At 34.7% G+C, this 17,499-nt stretch overlaps 1 protein-coding gene across 1 annotated transcript in view; it reads left to right on the top strand.

The window, feature by feature from the left end:
• Positions 1-16,225, top strand: part of ARHGEF38 (Rho guanine nucleotide exchange factor 38) — a 173,358-nt gene extending 157,133 nt beyond the window's left edge. Inside the window, exon 14 of the mRNA XM_037829025.1 lies at positions 14,056-16,225. Coding sequence (XP_037684953.1) covers positions 14,056-14,241 — 186 coding nt within the window. The 3' untranslated portion in view covers positions 14,242-16,225. The remainder of the gene's footprint in view (positions 1-14,055) is intronic.
• The last annotated feature ends 1,274 nt before the right edge of the window (positions 16,226-17,499 follow it).

Raw genomic sequence — 17,499 nt, forward strand, 5'->3', positions numbered from 1 at the left:
AAATCCTACAACTCAATGACAATAGTACAGACAGCCCAATTATAAAATGGGCAAAAGATATGAAAAGACAGTTCTCTGAAGAGGAAATACAAATGACCAAGAAACACATGAAAAAATGTTCAGCTTCACTAGCTATTAGAGAGATGCAAATTAAGACCACAATGAGATACCATCTAACACCGGTTAGAATGGCTGCCATTAAACAAACAGGAAACTACAAATGCTGGAGGGGATGTGGAGAAATTGGAACTCTTATTCATTGTTGGTGGGACTGTATAATGGTTCAGCCACTCTGGAAGTCAGTCTGGCAGTTCCTTAGAAAACTAGATATAGAGCTACCATTCGATCCAGCGATTGCACTCCTCGGTATATACCCGGAAGATCGGAAAGCAGTGACACGAACAGATATCTGCACGCCAATGTTCATAGCAGCATTATTCACAATTGCCAAGAGATGGAAACAACCCAAATGTCCTTCAACAGATGAGTGGATAAATAAAATGTGGTATATACACACGATGGAATACTACGCGGCAGTAAGAAGGAACGATCTGGTGAAACATATGACAACATGGATGAACCTTGAAGACATAATGCTGAGCGAAATAAGCCAGGCACAAAAAGAGAAATATTATATGCTACCACTAATGTGAACTTTGAAAAATGTAAAACAAATGGTTTATAATGTAGAATGTAGGGGAACTAGCAGTAGAGAGCAATTAAGGAAGGGGGAACAATAATCCAGGAAGAACAGATAAGCTATTTAACGTTCTGGGGATGCCCAGAAATGACTATGGTCTGTTAATTTCTGATGGTTGTAGTAGGAACAAGTTCACTGAAATGTTGCTATATTATGTAACTTTCTTGGGGTAAAGTAGGAACATGTTGGAAGTTAAGCAGTTATCTTAGGTTAGTTGTCTTTTTCTTACTCCCTTGCTATGGTCTCTTTGAAATGCTCTTTTATTGTATGTTTGTTTTCTTTTTAACTTTTTTTTTCATACAGGTGATTTGAAAAAAGAAGGGAAAGTTAAAAAAAAAAAAAAAAAAAAAAAAAAGAAAAAAGACAAACAAGGGAAAAAAAAAAAAAAAAAAAAGATGTAGTGCCCCCTTGAGGAGCCTGTGGAGAATGCAGGGGTATTCGCCTACCCCACCTCCATGGTTGCTAACATGACCACAGACATAGGGGACTGGTGGTTTGATGGGTTGAGCCCTCTACCATAAGTTTTACCCTTGGGAAGACGGTTGCTGCAAAGGAGAGGCTAGGCCTCCCTGTATTTGTGCCTAAGAGTCTCCTCCTGAATGCCCTTTGTTGCTCAGATGTGGCCCTCTCTCTCTGGCTAAGCCAACTTGAAAGGTGAAATCACTGCCCTCCCCCCTACGTGGGATCAGACACCCAGGGAAGTGAATCTCCCTGGCAACGTGGAATATGACTCCCAGGGAGGAATGTAGACCTGGCACCGTGGGACGGAGAACATCTTCTTGACCAAAAGGGGGATGTGAAAGGAAATGAAATAAGCTTCAGTGGCAGAGAGATTCCAAAAGGAGCCGAGAGGTCACTCTGGTGGGCACTCTTATGCACACTTTAGACAACCCTTTTTAGGTTCTAAAGAATTGGGGTAGCTGGTGGTGGATACCTGAAACTATCAAACTACAACCCAGAACCCATGAATCTCGAAGACAGTTGTATAAAAATGTAGCTTATGAGGGGTGACAATGGGATTGGGAAAGCCATAAGGACCAAACACCACTTTGTCTAGTTTATGGATGGATGTGTAGAAAAGTAGGGGAAGGAAACAAACAGACAAAGGTACCCAGTGTTCTTTTTTACTTCAATTGCTCTTTTTCACTCTAATTATTATTCTTGTTATTTTTGTGTGTGTGCTAATGAAGGTGTCAGGGATTGATTTAGGTGATGAATGTACAACTATGTAATGGTACTGTAAACAAACAAACAAACAAACAAAAAAAAAAAAAAACACTATGACATTGTTCTCTTACCCAGTTATATTAAAAAGTGAAAAGGGTAGTGGGCTATTTTAAAAAAAAAAAAAAAAAAAAAAAAAAAAAAGAGTAGACACTCAATAAATAGTAACTGTTACTATTAACGTGCTATTAGTTGGTTAGAGTGAAGCAAAGATGTACTTTTTATATTCCCTCATCAGAGAAAAGTAGTTCAATGTTGGACAGATTACCATCAGTAGCATGTAGGAAATTGTCCATGATTCTTCTAAGAGAATATCTTCATCAAGCTGTTTAGTAATTGGCTATTTTAAATCTCTTACATTGACATATACTTTGTACTGAAATTTTGAAAGCTACGTTTTCCCCACTACACCAATGCAAAGGGATGATCCTTTCGCAGCTTAGTAAGTTAACTATAATGTAGAGTTCCTTTTTGCTACCTTAGAAAGTTTCAGTTTATTTAACTGTTAATCCTCAAGTGGTAACTAAATACCATTCCTTTTTTTTTTTTTTTAACTAACATTCCTTTTTAAACCTGATTTTCCTTTAGTTGTGTTTTATTAATTTTCATTTTTGTAAGGGTAGTACATGTTATTTGTGAAAATTCAAATAGAATACATAAATCAAAAGTAATCATTATTACCTTTTCCCCTAGTCCTACTCTTCAGACAGTGTTGGAGTACATCCTTTCAGACATTGTCTGTGGATATTAAAAACATATGTTTGTACAAATGGGAACATATCATATGTGTTACATAATTTTGTATTTCACGTACCAATATGTCTTAGACACAACAGTACCTAAATAACTACTTTATTCTTTTAAAAATATCTGCATAGAATTCTGTTTCTTTGTCTATATCATAATTTATGGATAGATCATAATTTATGTAATTATTACCCTAAATATAAACATTTAGGATATTTGGGGTGTTTTTGTTATTTCAGACAATATTTCAGGGAAGTCTTGTTCGTCTATTTTCATTCACTTATATGAATATCTTTGTACAGCAAATTCCTAAAAATATTGGAGGGTCAAAGAGTATATATCTTTACAGATATTGCCATATTGTCCTTCAAAAAGGTTTTGTCTATTTAATTTCTTACCTCAACAGTGTATTGATTGCTGTCCAATTCATGAATGATTCCTTTTTAACAGCTTTATTAAAGTATAATTTACATTCCATAAAATTTATCCATTTTAAATGAACAATTCAATGTGTTTTAGTAAATTTACAGAGTTGTGTAACCATAATCTTAATCCAGTTTTAGAACATTTCTATCATCTCAAGAGTGCCTTTGTGGCCATTTGCAGTCACCTTCCTTCCCCACCCCAGTAAACCATGAATCTACTTTCTGTTTCTATGGATTTGTCCTTTCTGCATATTTCATATAAATGGAATAATGCTATATATGTATTTTTGTATCTAGTGTCTTTCACTTAGCATGTTTTTCAGATTCATCTATGACCAATATGTAGAAGTACTGTGTTGCTTTTTATTGCCTAACAGTATTCCATTCTATGGATATAGCATATTTTGTTTATCCATTCACCAGATGATGGACATTTGTTTTACTTCTAGTTTGGGCTATCATGAATAATACTGTTATAAGCATTTGTGTACACATATTTGTGAGGCTTTCATTTCTCTTGAATAAATACCTGTGTGTGGAATTGCTAGTTAGTATGGTAAATTTATGTTCAACTTTTTAAGAAATTGCCAAGCTGTTTTTTAAAGTAGCTGTACCGTTTTACATGCCTACACGCAATATTTGAGGGTGGCGGATTTGAGTTTTTCCATATCCTCACCAACAACTAGTCATTGTCTGTCTTTACTATTATAGCCATTCAAGTGGTTGTTGGGTGTATTTCACTGTGGTTTTAATTTTCATTTCCCCAATGACTAATGATGTTGAACATCTTTTCACATGCTTATTGGTCATTCCTATACCTTCTTTGGTGGCATGTATATTCAAATGTTGCTCATTTTTAATTGGGTTATTTGTCTTATTCTTATGGAGTTGTGAGAGTTCTTTATATACTCTGGGTACAAATTCTTTATCAGATATATGATTTGCAAATATTTTCTCCCAATCATGTCTTATTCTTAACTTGTCTGGCCATTACTATGTATTCTTGTCACACTCTGTCTTGAAATTTCAAAGTACTATTTCTCTATTACTTGTTCACTTTCTTAGTTTATTCAGAGGTCCTAGAAGACAATGTCATTGTTTAGGAAGTGCTTTAAAAAGTTGCCAAGCTGTATCATAGTATTTTTTTATAAGAAATTTTATTTTGAGATAAATTCAAACTTACAGGAACAGTTGCAAAAACAGTACAAACCCCATACATAGAACTCCAGCATACTCCGACCACCCTCCCTTGATACCCCAATCCACCACCTTTAACATCCTGTCACACCACCATTTCTTTCTTTCTTTCCCTCCCTCCCTCTCTCCCTCCCTCCTTCCCTGTCTCCTTCCCTATCATCCATCATCTATTGCTCTGTCTTCTGAACATATGAGAGCAAGCTGCACACATCCTTGAAAAAACAATATAATTCACATATACATTTCCCATGTATCATAGTATTTTTTTTTTCATTTTTAATGCAATTTTATTGAGCTATATTCACATACCATACAATCATCCAAAGTATAGGATCAATTGTTCATGGTATTATATAGTTGTACATTCATCACCACATTCAATTTTTTGAACATTTTCATTAATCCAAGAAATAAAGATGAAAATAAGAATAAAATTAAAATTAAAAGTACTAAAGTTCACCCAGAATAGCTCATACTGCTTCCCCACATTATTTGTTTACTTTTTGTCCCTCTTTTTGCTACTCATCTGTCCTCACACTGGATAAAGGGATTGTGAGCCACAATGCATTCACAATCACATAGTCACACCATATAAACTATATAGTTATATAGTCATCTTCGTGAATCAAGGATACTGGATTGCAGTTCAACACTTTCAGGTATTTCCTTCTGGCTATTCACACAAGAAACTAAAAAGGGATATCTATAAAACGCATAAGAATAACCCCCATAATTAACCCTCAACTCCATTTGAAATCACTCATCCTCTAAAAGTTTATTTTTCTTCATTTTTCTTCCTTCTTTGTGTCAAGATGGCTTTCTCAATCCCATGATGCTGGGTTCAGGCTCATACCTGGGATGCATATCCCATGTTGTCAGGGAGATTTACACCCCTGGAAGTCATGTCCCATGTAAGGGGGACGGCAGTGAGAGTTTACCTGCAGTGTTGGCTTAGAGAGAGTGGCCGTATTTGAGCAATTAAAGTGGTTCTCTGGGGGTGCCTCTTAGGCACAATTATAAGTAGGCTCAGCCTCTGCTTTGCAGTACAAGCTTCATAAGGGCAAGTGCCAAGATCATGGGCTTCACATATTAAATTGTTAATCCCCAATGCTTGCAAGAATATCAGGAGTTCCCCAGGAGGGTAAATTTAATATTTCCATGGATTTCCCAGGTCCCTCAATGGGGCTTTGCAAATAGCTTTATATTCTCTGCCCAAATACATCAGGATGGTCAAGGCATCACACTAACCTGTACAAATCAAGTTCTTACTGCCTATTTAAGGTTCTATGTAATTATGGTGTTTGAATAAGCTGATAATACAGGTTAAATTATATAGCATGCTACAGAAAGCATAGATTTTCCACCAAATAAAAGTCTCTTCCTTTGGTCTCACATAGAAGTTGAAGTTTCAGAATATAGTCAATATCATCCTTTTCCCTTTTGTCTTGTTTGCCTTAGTTCTAACCAAGTCCATTTTCTTCATATCTGTTATTAAGATCTGATCTCTTTTCAGCTTCTTTTATTTTTGCTTTATGGAGTAATGCTGCCATTCATAGCTGCTGAACTCTGGCTCTGAGTCTCAGGTGTCAAACAGATATCTGAAATTCCTGGGACTAACCAGGTTATACGGAAAGACCTCATCTCAGAATTTAGAAAAAAAACATTAGAACTAATGAAGACATGTGGCTGCTTTGAGAGCTTACAATAGAGGAATTTTTAGCATAAGACATCTGTGGTAATGTACACTCTCATATTCAGCTCTCAGAGCTTGCACATTATACTTAGTCCATATTAGTGAGGTGTTATAATATTTATCTTTTTGATTCTGGCTTATTTTACTCAACACACTGTCCTCAAGGTCCATTCACCTTCTTGCATATCTCACAACTTCATTTCTTCTTGGCACCACTCAATAATCCATAGAATGTATATACCCAGTATATCATTCCATTTGTTGAGTGATATACCCTTAGGTCACCTCCATCCTTTGCATGTTGTGAATACTGCCATGATAGTCACCAATATGCAATGCCCATTCATGTCCCAGCTCTCAGAACTTCCAAGTGTATACCCAATAATGGGGTTGCAGGACCATATAGCACCCCATAATTAGCTTCCTATGGAAACACCACACTGCCCTCCAGATAGGTTGCACCATTCTACTTCCCTACCAGCAGAGAATAGGTACATCCCTCACTCGAAATTTTTTCTGGCACTTTAATCCCTTTATTTTTATTTATTTATTTTTATTTATTTATTTTTTTGAATCCCTTTATTTTTAAATGGTTTTGTTCACCCATCAACAATCCATTCTAAGTAAACATTCAATGATTCTCACTATAGTCACATAGTTAGGCATTCACCTCCACAACTTACATGAGGACATTTCTTCAGCAAAGAAAGAGGAAAAGGAGAAAAATGTAGAATAAAGATATGAAAGATAGATGAAAAAACTAAAATAAAATACAATAAGGTCAGACAACAAAACCACCACCAAGTATTTCATATCACTCCCTTATAACTCCTTCTCTTAAGCATTTAGCTTTTGTGTATTGCCTTATTTACAATGAATGGAAGCATCTTACAATGTTACCATTAACTATAGACTCTAGTCTGCATTGATTGTACTTTTCCTCTTGTATTATACAATTGTCAATAACTTGCAATTTTGACATTCGTTTTTCCTCTTTTAAAAACTTTCTTATAATTGTAAATTTAATCACTATCATTGACCACTCTATATTATATTAAGTTTTACAATCCCAGTCTTTATCTTCTATCTTTCCTTCTGGTGCCATATATGCCCCTCACTTTCCTCTATCCAACCATACTGACATTCATCTGTGCTCAGGGTACTTACAATACTTACAGTATTGTGCTACCCTCACACAGTATTATGCTATCCATTTCTGGATCTATACAAGAAATCCTGTTTACCATTATGTACTCCTTCAGCATCAAATGCACAGTCTCTAACCTCTTTCTAACTCATGATGGCCTGTGTTCTCAGCTTTAACTCTCAAATTTCTCTCATCCTTATTAGTTCATATTACCGAGTCCATAGAGTACACTTCTTTTGTTTCTGGCTAATTTCACTCAAAGTAATGTCCACTGTCTACCATTTTTACTTTTGCAATTTGTATATCATATCTTATTTTATTTTATTTTCCCTCTCTCACTTTTACCTCTACTGATAGTCTTCATTTCTACTCTCTTTTCCAAAGCTCTCACTCCTGTCCTTTCATATCTGCTTGTTGTTTTCCCTGTACTATTTCTTGTAGAACAGGTCTCTTGTTCAGAAACTCTCTTGGTGATGTTTGTCTGAAAATATTTCAAACTCTCCCTCATTTTGAAGGACAGTTTTTTCAGAGATAGAAATTCTTGGTGGGCAGATTTTCTCTTTCAGTATCTTCAAAATATCTTACCACTGGTTTCTTACCTACATGGCTTCTACTGAGAAATCTGCATATAGTCTTATAGAGCTTCCTTTGTGATGGATCACATTTCTCTTGCTGCTTTAAAAATTCTGTCTTCATCTTTGACTTTTGATAATCTGATTGGAGTAGATCTATTCAGATCTGTTCAGTTTATGGTATTCCGTGCTTCTTGCATCTGCAATTTTATGTCTTTCGTAATAAGTTGGAAGTTTTCAGTGATTGTTTCCTCCATTATCATTTCTGCCTCTTTTCCCTTCTCTTCTTCTTCTGGGACACCCATGATATGTACACTCATGTCTTTCATATTGTCATTCAATTCCCTGAGACACTGCACATATTTTTCCAACCTTTCCCCTATCTGTTCTTTTTTTGTGTAGTATTTTAGATACCCTGTCCTCTAGTTCCTGAATCCTTTCTTCTGCCTTTTCAAATCTGCTGTTGTATATCTCCATTGTGTTTTCCATCTTTTCAATACCATAGAGTTCATTCCCTTAAGTTCTGCCTATTGTTTTTTTCCAAATTTCTAAGCTCTTCCTTATGTTCACCCAGTGTTTTCTTTATGTACTTCAATTATTTTGTAATATCTTCCCTATCCTCATTGATTTGATTTTTGAATTGATTTAGCATATTCATTTGAGGATCTTTCATTAGTTGTTTCAAATCCTGTATCTCATTTGAAGTGTAAGTTTGTTCCTTTGATGACCATGTCTTCATTTTTTCTAGTGTGTCAAAGAATTACAATCTAATCAACACTGATAATGTCTACCCACACAAGATTACATCAAAGATAATGGCATTTAGGGGACACAATATATTCAAACTGGCACATTGGATTTCTCCCCACTGTCATTTCTTTCATGTTGCCTAAGGGTATGAAAACAACTGAAGGATTTCCCACATATATTGCAGATATTGGGTTTCTCTCCAGTGTGAATTCTTTCATGTCACCTAAGGGCACTACAAAAACTGAAGGATTTCCCACATATATTGCAGACATTGAGTTTCTCTCCAGTGTGAATTCTTTCATGTTGCCTAAGGTTATAAATATGACTGAAGGATTTCCCACACATATGGCAGATATTGGGTTTCTCTCCAGTGTGAATTCTTTCATGTTGCCTAAGGTTACCAAAATGACTGAAGGATTTCCCACATATATTGCAGATATTGGGTTTCTCTCCAGTGTGAATTCTTTCATGCTTCCTAAGGGTAGCACAATGACTGAAGGGTTTCCCACACATACTGCAGACATATGATTTCTCCCCAGTGTGAATTCTTTTGTGTTGTCTGAGGGTAGAACTACCAGTGAAATCTTTCCCACATAGATGGTAGCCATATGGCTTTTCCCCAGTATGTATTTTCTCAAGTTGTCTAAGGCCAGAACTACTTCTGAAGACTTTGCCACATAGATTACAGTTATATGACTTACATCCAGTTTGAATTTTCTTACTTTGACCAATGAATGAGTGATAATTGAGAATTCTTTGAAATTGTTTGTTTACATTGGGTTTCTTTCCCATGTCAGTCATTTAGGGGTGAGTGAAATATTCTCTAAAATCATTACTTTCAAGGGGATCCTCTTCAGTGTGAGAAATCTGCTTTGTCTGGTTGGTAGATGTGTCCTTCTCAGAGATATGTTGCATGTTTATCATTTCTTCTTTTTTGTGGTCATTTGTCCTGCCTGGACTCTGTATTTGGAGAAACCTTAATCCTTCTCTCCACAGTTCTCCTTTTTCTGACTGTGAATGCACTTCTGATATGCAGACCTGATACCCCATGAATACCAGATGATTAATATTCTCCAGCATAACATCTCTGAACATCTGTTTCTGGTTTGTGTCCAGCATGGCCCATTCTTCCTTGGTAAAGTTGATAGTTACATCATTGAAGTTCACTGATTCCACTGGTTTCATTGTCAGTAGTTCTGCCATCACCTATCTTCCTCTGGGTTTTCACTCTCAGACAGTCCAAGCACTAAGCATCCAAGCAAACCTGTTTTCCTCCATGGCCAGCCACTGTTGGGGTCTTGCATGCTGAAGTAAAAAGCTCTCTCATCCAGCTCTCAGAGAAAAGTGTCTCTGTTGACCATAGAACTGAGGCTCATGAATGTCTTACCTTGGGGGTCCAGGAACCCACTGAGCAGCACGTCATTCAGATGTTTTCATCCCTTCATGGACACCAGACTGAAGAAGGGGCAGTTCCCAAACATAGGTCTGCTGCTCTATGCAGCTAACAGAAGTCACAATGAAACTAGCTGAAGAGGAAAGATAGTTTATGGTGGAAGAAAGCAGGGGAAATTTTCCCCAATCTGCTTCCCTATCATAGTATTTTAAGCAGTCATTAAAATGATGCTGCATCATAGTGAGTTAAACAGTCATTAAAATGATGCTTTCAAAAGATATTTATTGACATGAAAGGATTTTCAAATATATTTTAAAGGAAAAAAGCAGATTGGAAATATATATACTATATATATAGTTCCAATTTTATTACTACCTTAGGTAGGCAAGAAGGAAGGACAGAAATAATGAAGGGAGGAAGAAAGAAAAGAAAGAAGTACAAGCTATTAATAGCAGTTGGTGATATTTTCTTTTTGATTATCTTTATTTAAAGTTGTTTCCTCATCAAAATTACTTGTGTAATAAAAAATATAATGTTTAACTGAAGAATAAGAAAGCTCAACTCCTGGAGGGTGAGAAAAAGAAATGAGCATTTTTCATTCAACATAACTATCTCAGCTTTCTGAGCTATGTATGATATAATACTGCAAATGGCAGTTTTGTAGCTTTTTAGTTTTGGAAATGAAGATTAAAATATATTATGATTTTTGTTGTTAATTGGAGAACTGGGGTGAAATCAATAAAATGAGATTCAGTGAAGATAGGCAATGTGGCTCACTAAGGAAGGAATAATTAAAGGCACAAATATAGAATAAGGGAATGCTGAATTGGCAATGGTACCACAGGGAAAGATCTGGTGGTTATAAATAGTGATAATAAATTGAGTATGAGTCAATAATACAGCAGCATCATAAAAATTAAAAGAAGTAAATGCTGTGGAGAACTGGGTTGTAGCCATAGAATATTATACATAAAGTAAGCCAGAACTTTACATAGTGCAAAGAAGCATCCAATAAAATATATTTTAATAAATTCCAAGGAAAAAGAGGAAAACATTAGATGATCATGGCTCAAATTAGTAACATTTAATGTGTCTGAACCAAAACACATTAACATTTAAAGTTAGAAAGAGACAGCCTCAAGCAATTAAAATATTCAAAAGAATGAGAAATCCTTCAGCTCTTAAATCCATGACAGGTTGAAAACTTCTAATTTGTGGTCTAACATTGTCTATCGATTGCTATCTCTTTAAATGCAGACTTTCCATTTTGAATACCTATCTTATGCTAAATGGAGGCATATACACATTGAATAAAAACTGAAATAAGCTCATAATTCTGGATCATGATCATCTAAAGTATTGCAAATATATATTTTAATTTTGTACATTAAATTTAAAATTTCATGTGAATCTATACTTAATGTTTAATGTATAAACCATACTACAGTTTCATACCTAATAGATCTACATGGAAGATTTTATATTCCCCTTGAGAAAATTTGTGCCAAAATGAAAAACCACCCCAAATATTTAGGAAATGGTTTATTAGTAGGTGACTTAGTTTGGTAGGCTGTTATGACAAATACCACAAAATGGGTTGGTTTAAAAAATGGGAATATGTTGGCTCACAGTTGTGAGGCCAGAAGTCCAAAATCAAGATATTGGCAAGGTTTGCTTTCTCCCCGAAACTGTAGCATTCTGGTGCTACCTGGCAGCAATCCTTGGGGTTCCTTGGCTTTTTTTTCTGCCTCCCATCACATGGGGATATCCTCTCCTTTCTGCCTACTGTAACTTCTGGACCTCTTCATAAAGCCTCCAGTAATTGGATTAAGACCCACCCTCATTCAGTTGGGCCACACCTTAACTAAAAATAACATCTTCCAGAGGTTCTATTTACAGTACATTCATACTCACAGGGATGCAGATTAAGATTAAAAACATTTGTTTGCCTGTGGTAAGTAACTCAATCTCCTACAGTAGTTAATCTGACTTGACGAAAATCTACAGGTGTACTGGTAAAGCATACTATTTATAAAAATGACAAAAGATGGCTAGCAACTAATGCAGGGTTTTTCAGATTATTTCAGAAGCTGTGTTATAGTACAACATATTCTGAATGCTTTAGCAACCAAATCCTCCATTATGCTATTGTGGACTTATCCAGTGTTTTCTCTTTATAAACAATAGTCACAAAAATAGCAGCAGCAGCAACTACATAATAAAGAGTCCAGTCCCTTTCCATAAGCACACACTTGGCATGTCATTGCTGGAACAAGAGTTTGGTTCCTAAAGCATAAGGAGAAATGGTCCAAGCACAGGGTTTAGATTTAGAAGATATGGGTCCTAACTGCAGCATTTACTAGCTCTATGATTAAGAGCATGCAACTTCTCCAAGCCAAAACTTTCACAGGGATGTTGGTATAAAATACATTTGACATATAAACTGTCATGAATGCTCAAGAATTTATAGCACCTACATTTTTGTTTTCTTCTTTATTTTTTATTACAAAATAATCTATGCCCAATGATCTCTATTGCCTATTGTATGATATCCAAGTCTAACTTTCAAGTCAAATCAACAATTGAATTCCTACAGTACCATGATGTGGTCAATGGAGAAAAGGTTAAATGCAGTTCTTTTCCTTGAGGTGGAACTCACATTACAGTTGTTGAGATGATATACAAATCACTGGGATCAGAATTTCATTAAAATTTCAAGATTTAAATAACATTAGCTCTAACACACAGTCCCCTTCGCCACACTACTCAGGTTATTCTCCTGCTCAACTAAGTCACCTTCTCTCTCATTGACCCTCAGTTTTGAGAAAGTTAATCAGGTTGCCTTTTCTTATATACTACTTGCATGTATTTATCGCTTTAAGTATGAATATGGTATACTCACCCCCCATCAACTTTGTCACCGATAAAATGTTATTTTTTTTCAAAATTCAGCTTTCAATTGGTAGATTTATCATCTGTATAAACAGAGTTTTCTCTCTCTCCCTCTCTTCCTCTCTCTCTGTCTCTCTCTCTGGATTTTCTTTTCCTAGTTGGGTAATACATTCCTTAATAGCATAATATCTGACACTTAGAAGGTAGTTAATAAATTTTGAGTAAATGAATGAATGAATCAATGTTGTTAGCTAATTGCTTGACTTTTTATACTATAACTATACATTTTTTATTATCAGGCTTATGATTTTAGTAGAAGAGGGACTAAACACTTATTTTGGGGCTTCTTATGCATCTAACAATTATGAAGTGCTATTCTGAGGTCAGAGAAACATTCCTTTTGATGGAAATATGGTCCATTACCTTCTCAGTCACTTAAAATAATTTTAAAAATTAGGAATTTAATATATTGTCGTTATCCCTTTTAAGTTGTGGGGTTAGAAGTTAAATGATTTTCCTAAGGTCTCCCAGGATGTGACACCTGGACTCTGAGTTGTGGGCTTAACCATTAGGATAGGCTGCCTCTTATTTGCTAGTAACATTTAAACAGAAAGCTGGATTTTTGATAGATAGTAAACTCACCTCAAATCTAAGAGTTAAAAAAATATATTGTCATTATAAAGATTTGAAAAATAAAGAAAAGAACAAAGTAAAATGAAAATCACCTATAATCCCACCATTAAATGAAACACTTTTAGATTTATATTGTATACCTAATTTAATATCCTTTTTTCCCACAATATTTTATCATAAGCTTTTTCCCATTAATCTCAGAAAACACTTCACTTACAGTGACGGCAAATTTCTGTAGTATGAAGTTCTGGAATTTAACTATTTTTCTCCTGCTGAACCTTTAGCCTTATTTCCCCTCCACTTTTCATCTTACAAATGGGTACCACAATTCCATTGTTTTGTAAAAATCTCTGCCAATGTTTCTCTTTCTGTAGAAGAGATTCCTGGAGCTATTATTAACTCCAAAGTAAATTAACATTAAAGAAATTTTTAATAGAAACTAATTGCCTTCAAGCATGGACAGTTTAGATTCCTCCCAACAGGTTAATGAGTACCTCATTCATTCCATTCTCCTCAGGGCCACAATTTTGCAAAATAAATCCAACAGAAGAGAAGTTAGGCAATGCAGCTTTAAATAAATAAGAAAAGTTCAGCACTGCTTCTAAAAGCTTGGAAACCTTTATCACATTTGTCTAAATTTTTAGATTTTCATTCCAATAATATCATTTGTTTCTTTTCCTAGATTTTCTATGCCGTTCATGCCTTTCAAGCACGGAGTGACCATGAACTCAGTCTTCAGGAGTACCAAAGAGTCCACATACTTAGATTTTGTGACCTAAGTGGCAATAAAGAGTGGTGGTTAGCTGAAGCTCAAGGGCAGAAAGGGTATGTGCCTGCTAACTACCTTGGGAAGATGACTTATGCTTAAGAAAATACACCTTTGACTTTTATTTTCTGCCAAGCTGTTGACTGACTACCTCGTAAAGCTGACATTACAAAAAGTTGGCCCAGAAAGCAAAAAACCACCAACCTACCATAGCTGATAATGTACCTGGCTTTAAGACTGTGATTCCTAACAAGATCATCTCATGCATTTATTATGAAGAATACATGTTGAAGGTAACACTAAAGCAACAGAAACAGCAAAACAGTCCAACTACTAACCACTTAAAAATGGAGACATTTTGAAAGGGTTAAAAAATATATCCTCATCATCATACAAGGTTAGATCTAACAATAAGGTACTTCAATTTACCACATTATTTCTTACTCTATTATTTTGCCTCAAATATGTTTTTGCTTTTCATGTTTATCTCTCATGTATATATACATACATACACATATATGTATATATATGTACACTTATAAATACACTACAGTATATGATATAGATCATACATATGTATATATCAGGGAGGATACTATATATACAAAACAATAGAAATTGATTAGTTAAACGCCATCTAAAAGTCCTTGATGTAGAGCCTCTCTTGAATATAAGTTTTGAGCCAAAAGAAAAAAAGTGAGTAATAGGATAACATCTAAAATTTACTGAGACCTTATTACATGCTAGACATTGTCCTAAATGCTTTGTATGTCTAACTTATTTGATACTCAGAACATTATAAGGAAAAAGAAGTCATTTAGTAATTTAGTCGCATTGCTAGTAAGTGTTAGGACTGGGAACTAAAACCTAGAGAGTCTTGTTCCGGGGTCCATGCTTCTAACCACTACATTGAACTAACCTTCCGAGAGTATATATATTTTCTATCTGCAAAGCCCTTGGTGAAGCACATTATAAACATGGATGAGGACCATTTTCATACTTAAGTACTTAGAAGTTTTCAAAATCAAGGGCTACAATAACTTAAAATTCGATGATATTAGCCAAGAGAAAATGAAGTATCTAGGTTATAATTATTTTTATTGTTTTGCTAAAACATTTTTGAAAGTGTAATTGTTTAAAAACTAGTCTAGGTAATCATTACTGATACTTCAATGAGGAAATGTTTTTGGATAGCTCAATTATTTGTATGGTGAATAGGGAATGTGTATTCCATGTGCTGAACCATGATGTAAATATTTTTAATTGCCGATTTGTACTTAGACAAAGCAGGCATGGAGGATAATATTTTCTATAGCTCAACATCCTGGGACATTGAACTTTGAGTATTTGTTGAGGGAATTGTTCCTCAAGATTCAGACATATGTTTCAAGACATTTTATTGGGCTAAAGATGCTTCTTTGGAACAGAAAAAAGATTAAATTAAATTTGACTTTAGTTGTTACCTTTAAAAATCAAATTAAGATCAACTTTCATTGCCTGTATAAAATGTGCTAATTTAACATTAAGTTTTAATATTTGATTGTTACTTTGAAGGATTTACTGGGTCCCTATAATATATATTACATTACATATATTACCAATGTTACAGTAGCAACAATTGTTACAAATAACAGAATTAAGAGTGCTGTTTTTCAAAGGGTGGCTGACTTTCACATACATATGTGACATGCACACCACAGAAATTCATAAGACAAAATTTTACATTATTTGATATTGCTATTGAAATTCTTAATCTAAATATGGTTTTATAAGATTGTACTGCTAAATTGTTTTTGCGTAGTATATTTTCTTGTTTTGAGTTGGGTACTGTTTTAGTTTGTTAAAGCTGCCAAAATGTAATATACCAGAATTGGGCTAGCTTTTACAATGCGATTTTATTAGTTTAGCTTACAATTCCGAGGCTGTGAAAATGTCCAAACTAAGGCATCATCCCATGATATCTGGACCCCTCTTTCAGATGGCAGAGCACTCAGCGTCTGCTGTTCTCTCCCTTCTCTTCTGGGTTTTGCTTCCAGCTTCTGGTTTCAGTAGTTTCCTTTGTTTTCTGGGACTCTCTTTTAGCTTCTCTGTGTCTTTTTCTCTCTGTCTTCTGAGTTCCATTCTCTTATAAAGGTGTAAATCCAGTAAGAGGATTAAGACCCACCTAGGGAACACCTCAAGTGAAATAACCTAATCAAATACCCCACCCCCCACAGGTTTAAACCCATAGCAATGGATTAGCTTTAAGAACATGATCTTTTCTGGAGTCCATAAAACCTCCAAACCAGAAAAGAGAAGACTCTTTTAGATTTACAGAGACTTTTTATATCTTTTAATGGTCCTTTGTACCTAAAACTGAGATAAGTACATTCCAATTTGCCTAGGGTAAGGTGAAAGTAAATCTAAACTGGCTATTTGTGGAAACTATGAACATGCCTGATGACCAAAATAGTGGGAGATTTTTCTATTGTGTGTGTGTGTGTGTGTGTGTGTATAGATATATATATAAATTAGCTGTGACCCACAAAAAGGAAGGATTAAGTAAACAGCGCACAATTGCTTTCTGGCTGACATAAGTGACCAGATGTATATAAGAAGCTTTGTCTACTTGTGTGGTCCTAGGATTGATGTTTCCTGTCTGATCTTCTGAAGAAACCACACCACTAAAATCCTAGCTGCAGTTAGCTGCTGAGCAAGTGTTGTGATGAAGCCACCTACTGCAGTTCCCTACTATTGTGGTAAACACACATATTATAAAACTATGCTATTACTATTATAAAAATACAGCCTATGTTTTATATGACACTTAGGTATCTTTGTTTTCAACATTAGACTATGTTACTTAAAACCAAATAATTTTAATTTTGAAGCCAGACATTATTTTGTTGGGCCTAAGAGAAATAAAATCCCAAGATAGTTATGAGATATATAATTCTGGCAAGATTCAAAAAGATAAAACTGTTAGTGACATTATAATTAAGGCTAGATATGCTGATACAATTTTATTTATATATATATAAATAGCTTTTATTGTACAGCTATAGGATCCTCTGAAGTAGGTATTTTTACCAAGAATGAAGAGGTTTTTTTTTTTTTTTCTTTTGGCTATTATTCTTTTGAAAATAAACAAACAATTAAATGTACACATTTTAATTTAGGATTTATTATTAAATACAAATGCTCTAAACTAACATTATATATAATAAAGTTTAGAAGTTGTAAAAAAATTAATCCAGCAATGCAAAATTACCATGGGTGCTTAAATCAAGTGACAATGTCGCAAAGCCACTATTTGAACATTTCTTGGATTTCAGAAAAATCTTATGTTAGCATTAATTAGTATAAAACAATTCTATGTAG

This window comes from Choloepus didactylus, chromosome 3 (genome assembly GCF_015220235.1).
Source record: "Choloepus didactylus isolate mChoDid1 chromosome 3, mChoDid1.pri, whole genome shotgun sequence".
Taxonomy (NCBI): domain Eukaryota; kingdom Metazoa; phylum Chordata; class Mammalia; order Pilosa; family Megalonychidae; genus Choloepus; species Choloepus didactylus.